This window comes from Lepidochelys olivacea (genome assembly GCF_965140295.1).
Source record: "Lepidochelys olivacea isolate rLepOli2 genome assembly, chromosome: 1".
In the NCBI taxonomy this organism is placed as follows: domain Eukaryota; kingdom Metazoa; phylum Chordata; order Testudines; family Cheloniidae; genus Lepidochelys; species Lepidochelys olivacea.
Window position 1 is genome coordinate 249666345 of NC_140411.1, and position 16266 is coordinate 249682610.

Below are 16266 nucleotides of genomic sequence, written 5' to 3' on the forward strand. Positions count from 1 at the left end.
GCAGTGCTGTGCCAAAGCAAGCAGCTGATTCAGAATTACTAAAAATGCTAAAGATAAAAACAAGACCTCCCTTAATGCTCCCATCACATGTGTGTGCTATGAAGAGCTGGACTGAATTTTTGCCTTTTGAAAGAGGCCACCACAGAACTCCGGTATATGTCGACATCCGAGCCATGGTCTGTAATAAAACAGACACACCTTCGGAAACTACACAGGCAACGATGGACACCTGACCAGGAGGAATTTCCCCTGGGCAGCCAAGATCTCTTTAACAGAGACTCAGCTTGATACACCCCCAGGGGCCGTGCCAGAGAGCTAGGGTGAGAATGCTGCAGAGGGGATCTCATCTAGTAAGTATTAAGTGCTGTATTACTGTTATCCATCCCATTAGTTCCTGCTTAGGGGGATTTGGAAACCTTTCTTCTGGGTGCTGGATGTGCAACGCCATGTCTAGTGGATGCTGCTACAATGATGGCAGACGTGTCCATCCCTTTGCAGCACCCTTACTCCTTGGCTTACTCAGTTTTTTTTCTGGCCCCCAACAGCATGGAAGCTGGAAATACAAGCTGAAAATACAAATAGTTAAAAGTAGCTTTTCTCCCCAGGCAAAATATTTAATCCTATTCCCATAGACCAAAACATACCACATCACCTCTTCCCTATGCTGCTTGATGTTAAATTTCTCTATCTCTCAACCACCTCTGCCCCCACCCACTACCACCCATGTGGCACCACACAAGGTGGTGGCTAGAGGGCAGAGAGCAAAATGTAAAAACAAATTGCATCCAAGGCAGTTTTAATGTAGGGAAAGAAAAAGGAAGAAGTAGTAGAAAATTCATGTAAGACCACAGTTTAGTCATGGCCTTGAGCTTTTTCATATATGTGAAGGTAAACAAGATAAATTGGCCACTAGAGGTTCTTTTAGGCATTTCATATTACATAGACTTGAAGGCATTTGTGGTGGCAGGCATTATAAAAGGCATGTAAGCTTTTCACAAAGCACGCATTTATTGCAGTACATTGCATTGGTAAAGCCAGTACAGGACATGCATCACAGCTGCAAAATTCTCTTTATTTTGTAGTGTGCTTTATGCTGATCAGATGATTTAGAATTAGAAATAAGACTTTTAAGCAAAGATAGTGAGATAGTTTGACATGCACATTACAAGACATTGCTGCCCTCCCAGAGACACTCATGTAGGTAATGCTTCACTCCAGCAAGCTCAGTGACCAATAACAAATAACAATGCTATATATCTTCCTGGTTGTCCTATGCTTTCTGAACATGCTCAGAGTAATACTCATCAACTTAAGGGCAGGCTGCAGGGTTGTACAAAACAATTAGCCTGTCCCATGGGAACACACATGCCTTCCATTCCCCTATCCCCAAACAAGCAAACACACATATACAAAATGTAAGGATAATTTAATTTAAAGGGTGCTGCTACACCATATTGCAGGGGACCCCACTAGAGGGAAAATAACTTCAAAAAAGTATATATCCAGGCGTACCCCAGGTTGGGATGAACTCAAGGAAGTGGAATTCCAAAATTGAGAAAATTTGGAGAGAAGTAACATTTTGTCATTTTCGGCATGGTGGCTATTCTATTGGTATAGTAACTACTGGTATGGTTTCTCTGTTCTCCTAGCCTGTGGCATGGCACAGCCCACATCGAATGGGGTGTTACCAGTAGCTGAGTTCCTGGCAATCCTCTGAGGGAAGAGAGAGAAGACAAAGAAGATATTTGGTGACCTCGTGAATGAGTCCCAGCAGAGGGCAAAAAACCCTCGGGAACGGAGCGAAAGATTTGTGCTGCAGGACAGGAATGAGAGAAAGGACAACAGGGCATATGCTGAGGAGCTGTCAAGAGATCACATGGACTGACTGACCAGAGAAAGGGACATGCAGGAAAGAATGTTGGACATGATGCAGAAGGAGACAAGTTTGCTGGAGAACAATATTACGCTGTATTCATGTGTAACTCTCTAACCTAATCCTGTGCTGCCGCCTATTAAGATCACAGTGTACTGGGAGCCCCCTTTCATTCCCCAACTGCAAGAGAGAGACAGTTCCCTCACCATTCAACCCCCAAGACAAGGAGAGAACACGAACGATCCCCACCTACACGTTTTTGAGTCCCTATCTTAATAAACGTATATTCACTCTATACCTTGGTTACTTCTGTACTATTTTAATGCTTTTTAAGTTTGCTCTTTCTTGTTATGTGTTAAATCAGTAGTTTTGTTGACCATTGCACGTGTATCAATGACATTTTTAAGCCAGCTCTTCCTACCCATATGCATTCCTAATAAAATTAATTCACAAACTGTATACATTACATTGTATTCATTTCATTCAGTACATTACATGTATTTTCCTTACTTGCACCGTGTTCTCAAATAGCACATTGCACCTGTGACCTAGTTCCCTGGACCACAGGAACATCTGGTTGAGGTGTCCTTTCCGGCTGTTCATAATGTTCCAAAAGTCTCTCTACTGCCAATTTAACCACACCAAACTCATTAGCTACTGACTGGTACAATTGGAGTTGGTGACCTTCCATATGGCGGTAGCTACATACTTCTCCATGTTAAGGGGAGACTCTCATTGTGGTCCAGCATTGCAACTCCAGGTTGAGTTCTGCACAGATTTCTAGGAAAGTGCCCTTTTTCATCCTGAAAGTTTGCAGCACTGTCCCACCCCACCAGTGACTGGCTGGGGCCACAAGAAATGCTGCACCGAGTAAAGCCTGTCCCAGAAAATGTCATGAAGAAATAGCTGTAGAAGTAGCTGTTCATTCTCCAGTAGTATCTGCACACCATTGTTTGTGGTATCCATTTTATCCACGTGGAGGGAGAAGGGGTCAAGTCTGGCTTAAGGGGAGGGGGGCGTCTTGCCCTCAGCAGTGGGAGGCCCTGGGCAAGTCAGCCCTGCACTCATCCCACAGCAGCAGTTCTTGCCTTATAGGGTCTGAGCTTGGCTCCCTACTCTGGGTGATGCGACCGTGTGCCTAAAATGGGTTTTTTTCATTTTCTTTTCTTTTATACATTATTTGTTTTATTTCGTGTTATTTCATATTTGTGAAAAACACAGGGGCGATCTTCCATCTCCTTCAAAGCCGCCTGCTTAATTGCCAATACATCTGGAGTGTTCTGTTTGTGTTAATTAGGGTTGCCAACTTACTTCTAAAAACCAGACCCCCTGAGGCCCTCCCCCCCCCTTCTTCCTCATTGTTTGGTCCTGTCCACCTCCCTCTGTTCCAGGGCTTGGATGGGAGTTTCAGCCTGATGCAGAGCCTGCTGCTTGCCTGCCCACAAGATGCAGGTACGAGGTGGCCCGGCTGGACAGGGGCTGGCAAGCAGGTTGATGACCTGGTGCCTCTGCCCAGCTCCCCCTCCACAGTAACAGGACTTTTGGAGTCTGGTCAGTACATTTGACCAGATGCTGCCAGGTCCCCTTTTCAACCAGAAAACCAGACACTTGGCAACCCTAATAACAGTCAGGAGCAAGGTGGTCAGCATCCTGGCTGGTTGTAGTTTGAAAATTTGTTTGAAACTTTGAAAAAATGGTGCTGGCTAGTAAAAAAAAACAAACAAAAAAACAGGCATATTATGAGATACAGTAAAAGGAATCATGGGAGTTTGACCCAAGTCCCAGAATTCCAGTAGGTATCTCACAATCTACCATGACAAATAACTTACAATGCATTGAGCCTCACACCAGAAAATTGTACCCTGAGATACCAGCCCAGAAAACGGTGCTTATTTTGAAAAATCATAGTTCTGTGTGGATGCTGTTTCTCACAGGCGAAGTGGGCTAAGCCACTTTAGACAAAGCAATGTTGGATACACTCTTTCACTTTTATTATATCTGTATAACTATAGTGAGGGAAAAACTATGTCAAAAAACCTTTCCTGGATAGACAAAGCCTTAAGCACATGAAGTCACGTTGGTGGGTGTAAGGAAACAGACAATTCATATTAAGACTTGAATCCCTTTGGTATTTGTACGGGGAATAGACTTTTAAAAGACAATTATATATTTTTTAAAATGTTTCCGGCATCTAGATCTTTTGAGAACATTGTGTGAGGAGCGGGGGGAGTTGTTCTGTAATATCTGTGAAATATTAGTTGTCATTTGCAGGTCTCCACAGTGGAAGACTGGAATATATGTATATGGGCCTGGAAAGACACTGTGCTGAATAATGTGGCAAACCTCCCAGTATGCCCAGAAAGAACTCTCTTCTCATATAGCCTGGAAACTGGGTGTTAACCATAGCCACAAACATCAGAGAAGCAGCAGACTTCCAGAATTTGGCACGTAAAGTACTGCCATCTTTTATGAGTCCTGGAAGTGCATCACAGCACCAGTTTGCTGCATCTGTGCCACTGTAAACAGCGCTTCTCATAAGAACATAAGAATGGCCCTACTGGGTCAGACCAAAGGTCCATCTAGCCCAGTATCCTGTCTTCTGACAGTGGTCAGTGCCAGGTGCCCCAGAGGGAATGAACAGAACAGGTAATCATCAAGTGATCCATCCCCTGTCTCTCATTCCCAGCTTCTGGCAAACAGAGGATAGGGACACCATTCCTGCCCATCCTGGCTAATAGCCGTTGATGGACCTATCCTCCATGAATTTATCTAGTTCTTTTTTGAACTCTGTTATGGTCTTGGTCTTCACAACATCCTCTGGCAAGGAGTTCCACAGGTTGACTGTGCGTTGTGTGAAGAAATACTTCCTTTTATTTGTTCTCTGATTTAGGCTACTGCTCCTTGGATTTTGTTAGCAGTTCTCCTCTCTCTCCCACCTGCTGCTGCTTCTCTCCTCCCCTTCCTATCAGCAGTATGTACCCATATTGGAGGTTGGGGTTTAGAGCTGCAGCTGAACCCCACACACACATAAGGTCACATCCCAAAGGACAATGGACTATCCCTTCTTCTTCAAGTAGTGTCTCTATGGGTGCTGTACTGTAGGTGTGCTCTCATCCCTGCGCTACTGATCAAAGAACTTTGGTAGCAGTGTGCATTAGGCCCGCACATGTGCTGTTCCCCATTATTCTCTGCCACAAGGCTAACCAGCGCTGCACGGGTGAACCCCCCTCAGTTCCTTCTCAACTGCCCCGGCTAGAGATGGAGCCATTAGCAGACCGTTCATTGGATCGTTATCTCTATTAGAATTCAAATAATTAATCCCATTCTTAGTTGTAGAGTTCCTCTAGTTTTTTTTCTTTTCTCTAAGAAAAGAAAAGAAACCTTTTGTCCCTTTGTCTGGGGACTTCCCCAGTTCAGGGTATGCCCAATTCCCTGGGGTTTAAGAGGCACCTCTTGTGCAAGGAGACCATCCCAGTAGCAGATAGACATTCCCGTTGCCTCGAGGAAAGCCACATTTCCCAAAAGTGTGGTCTCTGCCAACAATTAAAGTCCAAATCTCAGAAAGACTGAGAACTGAGACTAAAACTCCTCATGGAGGCAGCCCTCCAGCCTTCCGCGGACCTGTGCCAGGATTCACCCATGTAGCGTGAATCTTCCACACAGCCCTCGACATCTAAGGACTCTGAGTAAAAGAAAACAGCCGTGGACCCCTCACGTAAGGTTTCAAAAAAGCGAGCCATGGGAACCCAGAGTGAGTCTCGGGTTAGCAGAAAATGATCTCTGTCACGTTTGGTATCATCGGTACCAGCTGCACTGAGGCCATCTGGACATGGTACTCCTAGCTCATGAGGGTCTGGTGCAGCAAATACTGTTGATGCACCTGAGGGGCATAGGCACCGAAGCAACAATAGTGACAAAGAAAGGTAAGGACAGCGACCGTACCACCTCCGGGAAAATGCTGCTGGTATGGGCATTACTATTGGCACCGTCAATGACATGCCATCCGGCCTCAGAGCACTCGGAGCCCAGATTGCCAACTGCCTCCGTGCCATGGACTCAGCACTGACAACCATCGTTGGTACCAAGAATCACAGCACCATAAGAGTACAGACACTTAGAGGACCTCACGGATATCTGAGGTACCAGAACCTCCCCTGCTTGGTAACCAGGGCCCCAGTACTGAGTTTACTTTGAACATGGGAGTCTCCACCAGTACCATGTCATGCACTTTCATTCTCTAGTGGAGAATCGGATAGTGAGGAGAACCACGCTCCTTATAGTGTCCGTTACCAACCTTGGCCCCCTCACTCATACCCTTCATCTGCTCCTCAACCCCTATGGTATGGCAAACCATGGGCCTAACCACCGCCACCCTTTCCACTGCCCTAGTGGCCCTAATGGGGTCCCTGGACGGCATACAAACGCCATGTCTCCAGAACGTCTAGTGTGACACCTCATGAACCTTTGAGGCGCTCTCCCTCAGCCACAGTATCCAGAGCCCCTGAACCTCCTGAAGGGATCATGAAAGAAGAGGTGGTCAGATTTGAGGAGGAGGTCACACTACATCTCTTCCTCCTCTCTAGCCATGGCAGTGATGCCTTCTCTGCAGTCTCTAGCAAACGACTTCAGGCTATTTCAAGATGTAGCAAAACGGGTGGCAGATGCTTTGCAGATACCTCTTGAAGAGGTTAAAGACACCCATCATAAACTGCTGGTCATCTTGCACTCCTCCTCTTCCTCCAGAATAACCCTCCCCATTAACAAGGTCCTTCTGGACCCATCCAAGCTTATATGGCAAACTCCATCATTGGTCACGCCTACCTGCAAATGGGCCGATAAGAAATATTATGTCATGGCTAAGGATACAAAATTTCTTTTTTCCCATCCCCTCCCTAATTCGATTGTTGTGGATGCAGTGAACTCCCTAGGTCCTCAACACCAGGTTAAGTCCACCCCTTATGACAGTGATTGGAAGCGTCTCGACCTATTTGGGAGAAAGGCCTATTTGTCCACCACACTGTAATTTAGAATGGCAAATTATCAGGCCCTGACAACAAAATACAATTACATCAGTTACTCCAAGCTCAACACATTTATTGATCAGCTCCCGGGATCACACCAGGAACAGTTTCATGCCATTGTTAACGAAGGACAACTGGTGGCCAAGACAGGACTGCAGTCAGTGCTTGCTGCAACTGAGACAGCAGCCCAGTCCATTTCTACAGCTGTTGTTATGTGGCGAGCATCACGGTTGCACTTGTCCAGCTTCCCTTTGAGGGCAACAGATTTTTTACCGAGAAGACTGACGTGTCCCTCCATACTCTCAAAGATTCTCGGGTTACTCCTTGGTCATTAGGGATTTATATACCTGACAAAAAAGAACCTCAACATAAATCCTGCACAGCACACTTTCCAACTCAGTGCTACTATGAGCTGCAAAGGAAAAATCCAGATTTTCGAAATGCAAACCGTCAGACCCTCAGTCTTCCTCTTCACAACCATCCGCCTCAAAACATCAGTTTTGATGCCTTGATCAGGGCGCCGAGAGACCACTCTCCTCAACACCAACTCCAGCTAGCCAACCTGTCGCATTCATTTGGGTGCCGCCATGCTCCGTACCACAACTGGGAACAAATAACATCTGACAAATGGGTTCTGGAAATCATCCACAATGGGTGTACAATCTATTTTACCTTCCTCTCTCCTCCCCCAACACCCTTCCCCATCCCTCTTCAGGGACTCTTCTCATGAGAGTCTGTTTCAACAAGCAATAGATCACCTCCTCCACGTAGGAGCTGTGTCTCAGCACCTATGAGGCAAAGGTTTTTACTCTTTTTATTTCCTGATACCAAGAAGAAGTGAGGTTGGAGACCCCATACTGGACCTCAGAGCACTGAACAAGTTTGTCAAGGCTCAAAAATTCAAGATGGTCACACTAGCAGTGATTATTCCATCTTTGGGACAGGGAGATTGGTTCTCAGCCCTCAACCTACAGAATGCCTATTTCCACATATCAATCTTTCCTTCTGACAGATGATTCTTCAGATTTACCCTGGACCAGGATCATCACCAGTACAGAGTATTCCCCTTTGGTTGCTCATCAGTTCCGAGAGTATTTTCCAACATCCTCTCCATAGTGGGGAGGGGATCATGATTTACCCCTACCTGGACTATTGTCTCCTCAGAATCATCTCCTTCGACGAGGCTCTTCAGATCACCCAAACAACTGTGGAGTTGTTCAGGGATTTGGCCTTACAGATCAATGTCCAAAAATCGATGTTAGCCCTGGTACAGTGCCTAGAATTTATAGGAGCCAATCTCAACTCATCACAGGCGAGGACGCTCCTTCCACAGCACAGGTCCACAACTTGTCCACACTCATAGATTCAGTACAAAACAGCCCTCAAATATCAGCTAGACACTGCCTTCAACTTCTGGGGCATCTGGCTGCAGGCAGGTCCCTGATAACTCATGCCAGGCATCACATGAGGTGTCTCCAGGTGTGGTTCTGCTCCGTTTACAGGCTGAACAGAGACAGGCTAGACAAACGTCTGTCACTGTCGTCCAAAGTCGAACACTCCCTGGACTAGTGGTAGGACCCAAGAAATGTCTGCACAGGAATCCCCCTTCTCGCAGACTTTCCCATCATTAGTACTCACCACTGATGCATCCCTCATAGGATAGGGCGCACATGTCAACAACCTCATGACACAGGGCAAGTGGTTATCCATGGAGACATCTCTTCACATCAACCACTTTGAACTCAGAGCGGTCAGATGCACTCACTTCCTTCTGCTGGCAAGAGGTACACATACAAGGGTCATGACAGACAACGTAGCGTGCATGTACTACATTACATGAACAAGGGGGATACCAGATTACCCTCCCTTTGCACAGAACCACTAAAGCTATGGAACGTGGTGCCTTTCCCACAGTGTCACAATATCAGCGTGTGTGTTACCAGGAGTGCAGAACACGACAGCAGACAGTCTCAGCCACAGCTTCCCACACGAGCACAAATGGGAGATGAACTCAGAAGTACTACACGACATATTCAGACGGTGGGGGACACATACTATAGACTTAATCACCACTTACCTGAACAAGAAATGTCCATGCTACTGCTCCAGGGCAGGCCTTGGACAACACTCCTTAGGGGACGCTCTCCTTCTCTTGTGGGATAAGGGCCTTCATACATCCCTCTATTATTAAAATTCCGGTTAAAAATAAAGAGAGGGAGCAAATGTCATACTGATTGCTTCCACCTGGCCGAGACAGCTGTGGTACCCTTACCTGTCACAGCTGGCAATGTGTTTGCCAACACCTTTTCAACCCAGTCCATACCTTCTCTTGCAGAACGAAAGACACACTCTCCACCCCAACCTGCGGATACTCCGGCTCAAGGCCTGGCTCCTTCATGGTTCAGCACATAGAAAGATCCTGCTCTGAGAAGGTTCAGAAAGTGTTACTACACAGTAGGAAATCAGCTACTCCTCAGAAGTACCTGTAAAAGTGGACTGCGTTTCAGATTTGGTATAATTCCAAGCAAATTTTCCCCACATCTGCTGCTCTCCAAACGGAAATCAGGGCTCTCTCTTAGTTCACTGAAAGTACGCCTTGTGGCCTTTCATCAACAAATAGAGGGATACTCAGTGTTCTTGCATCCAACTGCAAAATGATTCCTCAAGGGCATAGTAAATCTTTTCCCCTAACTCAGGCATCCCACCCCAATGTGGGACCTAGAACTTAGAGTACTGAAGAGCCTGACTAGGCCACCCTTTGAACCCACGGCCACTTATTTGCTCACATACCTGTCAATGAAGACAGCATTCCTGGTGGTAATCACCTTGGCGAGGAGAATAGGGGAGATATCTGCACTGATGGCTCACCCCCCTTATACAGTATTCTTTCTCAGACCACACCCGAAGTTCATTCCCAAGGTGACTTTGGTTTTTCACATGAATCAACTGATTCGTCTCTCAACTTTTTACCCTAAGCCTCACTGGGATAGCAGGGAGGCTGTACTACACATGGTTAGAAGGACTCTGGCCTGTTACCTGGACAGGACAAAGACCCTTAGGAAATCTCCTAAGCTCTTCCTTTCCATTGCAGACTCATCAAAAGGTACAGCAATATCTACCCAAGACTCTCAAAAAGGGTCTCAAACTGCATTAAACAGTGTTATGAGATTTTCAAGATCATTCATCCATCTGAAATCTGTACACATTCCACCAGGTCAATTTCCACCTCAGTTGCCTTCCTCAAGAATGTCCCTATTTTGGAAATCTGCAGAGCAGCCACCTGCGTGTTTGTACGTACCTTGGCAGAACATTATGCAGTTACAGGTGACTCCGCTTCTGATGCCAACTTTGACACTGCAGTATTATCATCCATAATAGATGCACTTCCAAAGCCCCAGCCCTCCATTGGGGTACTGCTCATGAGTCACAGCAGAGCACCCATAGGGATACTACTTGAAGAAGAAGAAGAGGAAGTTACTCACCTTGTGCAGTAAAGAAGTGTTCTTTGAGATGCATGTCCCTACGGGTGTTCCACGACCCACCATCCTCCCCTCTACTTTGGAGTTCTTGTCAGGGACTGCAATAGAGAAGGAACTAAGGGGGGTTTGCCCAAGCAGCACTGGTTAGCCTCATGGCAGAGCACAGTGGGGGTCACAGTACACATGCAGGCTGAATGGACACTGCTACCAAAGTTCTCTAAATCAGCAGCTCAGGGACGCAAGCACACCCTCACTGTGGCTCTTTGGGCTAATGTTGATTTCTAATTTGACTCCTGAACCACTGAGGTCTGAGTACCATTGTCTTAAAGTAAATGATGCAAGCGATCCTAGATGGGAAAACTCAGGGTCCCTTATTCCCTTGCGAATGTTCCCCAGAAGGAAAAGAAAATCAGGACAGATCTTGCTTACCTGATGCTTAGCTTTTTGGAGAAAGGTAGTGAGTGCACAATAATTTAGTTGAAAGAAGCCATCTATTTCTAGGGCCTATGCTAAACTGTATATAATCCCTAATGAAAAATGGGATAAATATGGCTCTGCCCATAAGGTAGACTTCAAGATATCCTCCTTGGGTTAAAAATAAAAAAAGACCCTGTCTCTGTTGAGGGTGCTGTTTCCCCTAAAGATCAGTGAATAAAAGATTAGAAAGAATTTATTTAAAGGGGACGGTGATAGAACCTTGTTGGTGCTGCATGCTGCTTTGTCCTTTGCCTCCACTTCTAAAGCCCTTCCCTATCCTAGCCTTTGTGGATGTGGTTAACTCATCTATCAGTCTCCAGACTAGAGGACTGCTGTTATGAGAAGATATATTTACAATTAGTTCAAATTGACTGTTACCTGCTATCGAGTGTGCTGTAAGTGTAAAGTTACCTTTGAAGAAGAAAAGCAAGCATTTGTCATTGACTTTTTGCCTAAATCTATTAAATCTTACCAACAGACCCAGCAATGATTGACCTTTAATTGAATAATAGTCAAATATTGATTTACTACCCTTATCTAGAGTAGCAAGATAAGTGACATCTTGCCTTTTTATTAATAAAAAGATAGGCACATATGGATACTTTCTCTGTTAAGTAAATGACACAGGACTCCACATATCAAAGGTTAAGGTTTTAGCGACATTTTAATGACCTGTAACAGCTACTTTTCCTCAAAAACTGGTCTAAATATTCTGAACTGTAGGTTTCAGGTCAAAACTCTACAATTCAGTGATTGTAATATTTATAAGTAATTTTTAAAATATTTAATTGTTCTAAGTGATTTGCTGAAGACAAAGGTTAAAAGTTAGTATTTTTATTTTTAGTTTGATACTAATAATTCCAATTACAATGACAGCTGTAACATTGTTATCTTTGCTAACTTATAGTTTTCAGTCCATCTCTACTGCGCAGCAATCCTATTCTTATATACACTTTATTCTGCGAGATCATTCAAACGCAGGACACTGTTGGAGTACATCACCTTTAATTCTCATTGGGTTACCGTTCAGAAAGGGGAACCACATTTGCTCCTTAGTATAAGAAGCTGTGGAGCAGCCCATTCTCTGCAATGCGCATCTGGCCTCATGGATTCCCAGCATAAAGGGATTCACGTGGGTAGCTAGATGCACTAAAGATTGTTTATGCTTTAACCCCAGAACATTCTGTTTCACCGTTTTGTAATTAGGGAGAGCTCACAGAGCAGGGATTAGTTACAATTAATTCTAGGGGAGTATAGACAGTTAAATATAAATTGGTTCTGTTTGGGTCTTTATACTGGCCTACTAGTGAAATGATCTTTGTACCCCTAAATCTTCTTTTTCCTTGACTTTGTTTCTCAGACCACCAATTCTCCCTAGTCCTTCTCCTTCAAAATCCATTCCAATCCCACAGCCCTTCCGACCAGCAGATGAAGACCATCGGAATCAATTTGGGCAACGAGACCGCTCGTCTTCAGCACCCAATGTGCACATCAATACAATAGAGCCTGTCAATATTGATGTAAGTATCAATAACCGTAACGGTGGAGCTGATCAGCTTTCTTAATATGTGCTGCTGAGCTCGTAAAACAAACTACTGTTGTTGTTCTAAATAAATCATTGTTCAACTGCTTAAATCTTCATAAATCCTAACTAACAAGAGAAGAGTTTTTACCAGTCAGAGCTGGGAAAAAATCAGGCAGTCCCTTCACAGATAATATTGAATCTCTCTTGGCAATCATATCTCCATTTCTCCACACAAGCACACTCCCACAAACAATTAGTTTTAAGATAAATTCCTGAACTTGTTATTGCTAGCAACACCCCACAGTGATGCTCCTGAAAAGCCAGTAACAACTCTTGCAAGACATCCCAAATACTGGAAATGTTTTAAATGTTTGATTTCTTGTATCACTTACAATGGGAATAATGTTTCTGGCATTGGAGGATGTGGTTCTTGCAATAAACTTGAATTTGAAATTACCAGATGCTGCTTTGAATCTCAGAAATGGTTTATTGTTCCACATGTAACACCCTTAACATTCTCCTTGAACCTCCAATAATTTTCTACAATATGATTGTCTTGAATTTTTTTGTCTGTATCCTTTGACATTGTGGAGGTTGAATTTTAACATGTATGAAAATGAAGGACAAATACATTGTTTCAAACTAGGCATAATGCTGTCCAGCACTATGCAAACTACTACTAACACCAATATCTTCCCAGTTTTTCTAACACATACCTGTATCCTAGCAAGACAAGATGAGTAAGGTAATATCTTTTATTGGATCAACTTCTGTTGATGAGAGAGACAAGCTTTCGAGCTTACACAGAGCTCTTCTTCAGGTCTGGGAAATGCACTCAGGAGTGTCACAGCTAGATACAAGGTGGAACAGATTGTTTAGCATAAACAGTTAACATACATTTTCAAGGGACCATTTGAGGAAGTGGCCTCCCCAAACACCTCCCCAGTCATAGGAGGCAAAGGAGGGGGTGAAAGATGGGGGAAGGTGGGGGGGAAAGGGTGAGAGATTTAATGGATTATAGCATGTTGTAAGAAGCCATAAATTCAGTGTCTCTATTCAGTCCATGATTTTTTAGTTTCTAGCAAAGTCATGAATTTAAGCTCCCAGGCTCGTCTTTTGAAGGTGTGCAGGTTTCCTTTGAGGAGGAGGACTGAGAGGTCGAATATAAAATGATCTTTTTGTGAAAAGTGTTCACCCACATATGATATGGTATTTTTGTCTTTTAGCATTTTTCTGTGTGAGTTCATTCAAGAATGTAGTGATTGTCTTCTTTCACCTATGTAGTTGATATTGGGGCATTTAGTGCACAGGATGAGGTACACTTCACGTTGTGATAGGCATATGTAGGATCTTGAAAGGTGTGTTGTGGAGAGTGTTGACCATGGAGAGATATGTCTACTGGTTTTGTATCTGTTCTGGCAGGGTCTGGTACTGCTTTGAGTTGGTGTATCCTGGTCTCTGGGGAGCTTGCTTCTGATGATGAGCTTGGAGAGATTGGGGTTGTGTTTGAAGGCCATAAGACAGGGTTCAGGAAAGATTTCTTTCAGGATGTGGTCTCTATTGAGTATGGGTTTTAACTGTTTAATGATACCCCATATGGGTTCCAATGTTGGGTGATAGATGACAACTGGGGATGTACAGTTGAAGGGGGTTTTATTTCTATAGTGAAGCAGGTTTTCTCGGGGTATCTGAGTGACCCATTCCATGACGTGATCTACTTCTCTGATGGAGTGTCCTTGTTTGGTGAAGGAGGTTTTAAGTGTGTTAAGGTGTATATCCTGGAATTTCTCCTCAAAACATGTTCTGTGGTATCTGAGTGCCTGGCTGTAGACAACAGATTTCTTGGTGTGTTTGCGGTGGTTACTGGATCTGTGAAAGTAGGTATGGTGATCTGTGGCTTTATGTATATAGTTGTCTGTAGGGTTCCATTGTTGAAGCTGATCGTGGTCAGGAAGTTGATGTTAGTGTGGGAGTGTTCTAGAGAAGGTTTAATTGGTGGGTAGTAGTTATTGAAGTTGTGGAGGAAATCTGTAAGGGAGTTTATGTTGTCTGTCCAGAGGATGAAAATATCATCAGTGTATCCCAGGTATATCATTGGTTTCATGGTGCATTTGTCCAGAAATCCTTCCTCAAGGTGGCCCATGAAGAAGTTGGCATATTTGGGAGTCATCCCCAGTATCCATGGTTGTTCCCATTGTTTGGACAAAGTGTTGTTCAATGTAAAATTGTTATGGGTGAGGATAAAATGGCTGAGTTTGGCGATGTGATTGGGGTTCTAAAGCCTGAATCCTGGCTTTTAGTACCCTTACCTGTCCGTTAGCCTGCCCTCTGAAAATCACTGAGTTAGCAGTTGAGTGGCTTTGATTTAGCAGCAAAGTTACCAAAACATAAAGATGAACAAACTCCTTGAACTTGTTATCTAAGTAGGAGCAAAAGGTTAGTACATTAACCTACTGGGTCACCAAGCCATCAAATTCAAACACTTAAGGCTCATTGATGAAAGGTGATGCACGAAGGGAATTTGCATAACTTTTCTCTGTTCAAAAATTGCTGTTTACTACTACTTGTAAAATTGCTCAGTTATTGTTATGATCCCTGGATATTTTGTAGCAAATGCAATCAGTGCATACTACATCGCAACCTAAAAGAACCTGATAAAATTAATTAACATCTTTGAAAAGAACTTGAGTGCATTTGGTGTAGAAATCAGGTACCTTGTTACAGGAAAAGATTAAGCAAAGTTTTGTGAATCGGTATCGTCCACGTAAGAAATTGGTGTCCCAGCTTCTAATGTGACATTCAAGAGCATTTTGTGTCTCAAACAACATAACTGGAAAGATGATTCCTGATTTGGTTCAATTTTCCTCCTTTCATGTTGACTAATTGCAGGCCTAAATCAATACCTACAAGCATGCATCTATTTTAACTAGATTACACTAGGTTACACTATTTGAAATTAAGATATTTCTTAAAGTTTCATACATTATTCTATATATTTTGTGTGCTACTGTAATTATTAGATTGTAAGCTCTTCAGGGCAGAGGCTGGCTTTTACTCTTTGGACAATTCTTAGTGTGATGGAACGTCAGTCCTGATGGGGGTTTGTAGGCAATACAATGATACAAATAATAATATATGAACCAGATATATACACTTGTGCTTTTGTTTATAGGACTTGATTAGAGACCAGGGGTTACGAGGAGAGGGAGGTAAGTAGTCTTAGAACTATCTTCTCTTACTAAATGTAATTACATGATTGCCTTAGCCCCTCCCCTTTGTAGTACTTCATTCCTCCAAACACAGACACAAGAGAGAAATGTGAAGAGAGCAATGAAATGTATTTATATTTGTTTGTCCGTGATGTTTAGCATCTGTCTGATAAGGGTTTCAGTCATTCACCAGTCATTCTAGGAGTGGGGGAGAGGGAAGGAGGAAAGGCTGTGAAATGGTAGCTAGTGTTTTAATTTTAAAATAATTTTATTTCTAGAGAAGGGGAATCCCCTCTGTTCCTGATGGAGCCTTGAGGATTCCCCGCAACATATACTTAAATCTCCTATCCCATTCTCAAAGCCCTTTATGCCCAGCCACTACCCTTCCACCTAAAGAGTCATCAGGGACTTCCTTTGAAGTCTGTCGACATGTTTTATGAACCTGGCCATATAAACTGGTGTGTCTCCTAAATGGCATGAGATACTTGAGCTCCTTCTTCCCCTCTCCCCAGCTGAAGCTGCTGCTTTGCTGTACTGCATGCCTTTGTTAACCTGGGAAACAAATAATTATGACTATTAAAGCCTGATCTCTTGTGTGCCTTTCAACAGCACTATTGTAGACAGCCTTAACTCTTAGCGAAGGCAAAATTAGTGAAAAAAAACACAATTATCATTTTTCTTC

At 43.8% G+C, this 16266-nt stretch overlaps 1 protein-coding gene across 1 annotated transcript in view; it reads left to right on the forward strand.

The window, feature by feature from the left end:
- BRAF (B-Raf proto-oncogene, serine/threonine kinase) overlaps nucleotides 1-16266 on the forward strand; it is a 117781-nt gene that overhangs the window by 68713 nt on the left and 32802 nt on the right. Inside the window, exons 8-9 of the mRNA XM_084626527.1 lie at nucleotides 12211-12370; nucleotides 15548-15584. Coding sequence (XP_084482653.1) covers nucleotides 12211-12370; nucleotides 15548-15584 — 197 coding nt within the window. The remainder of the gene's footprint in view (nucleotides 1-12210; nucleotides 12371-15547; nucleotides 15585-16266) is intronic.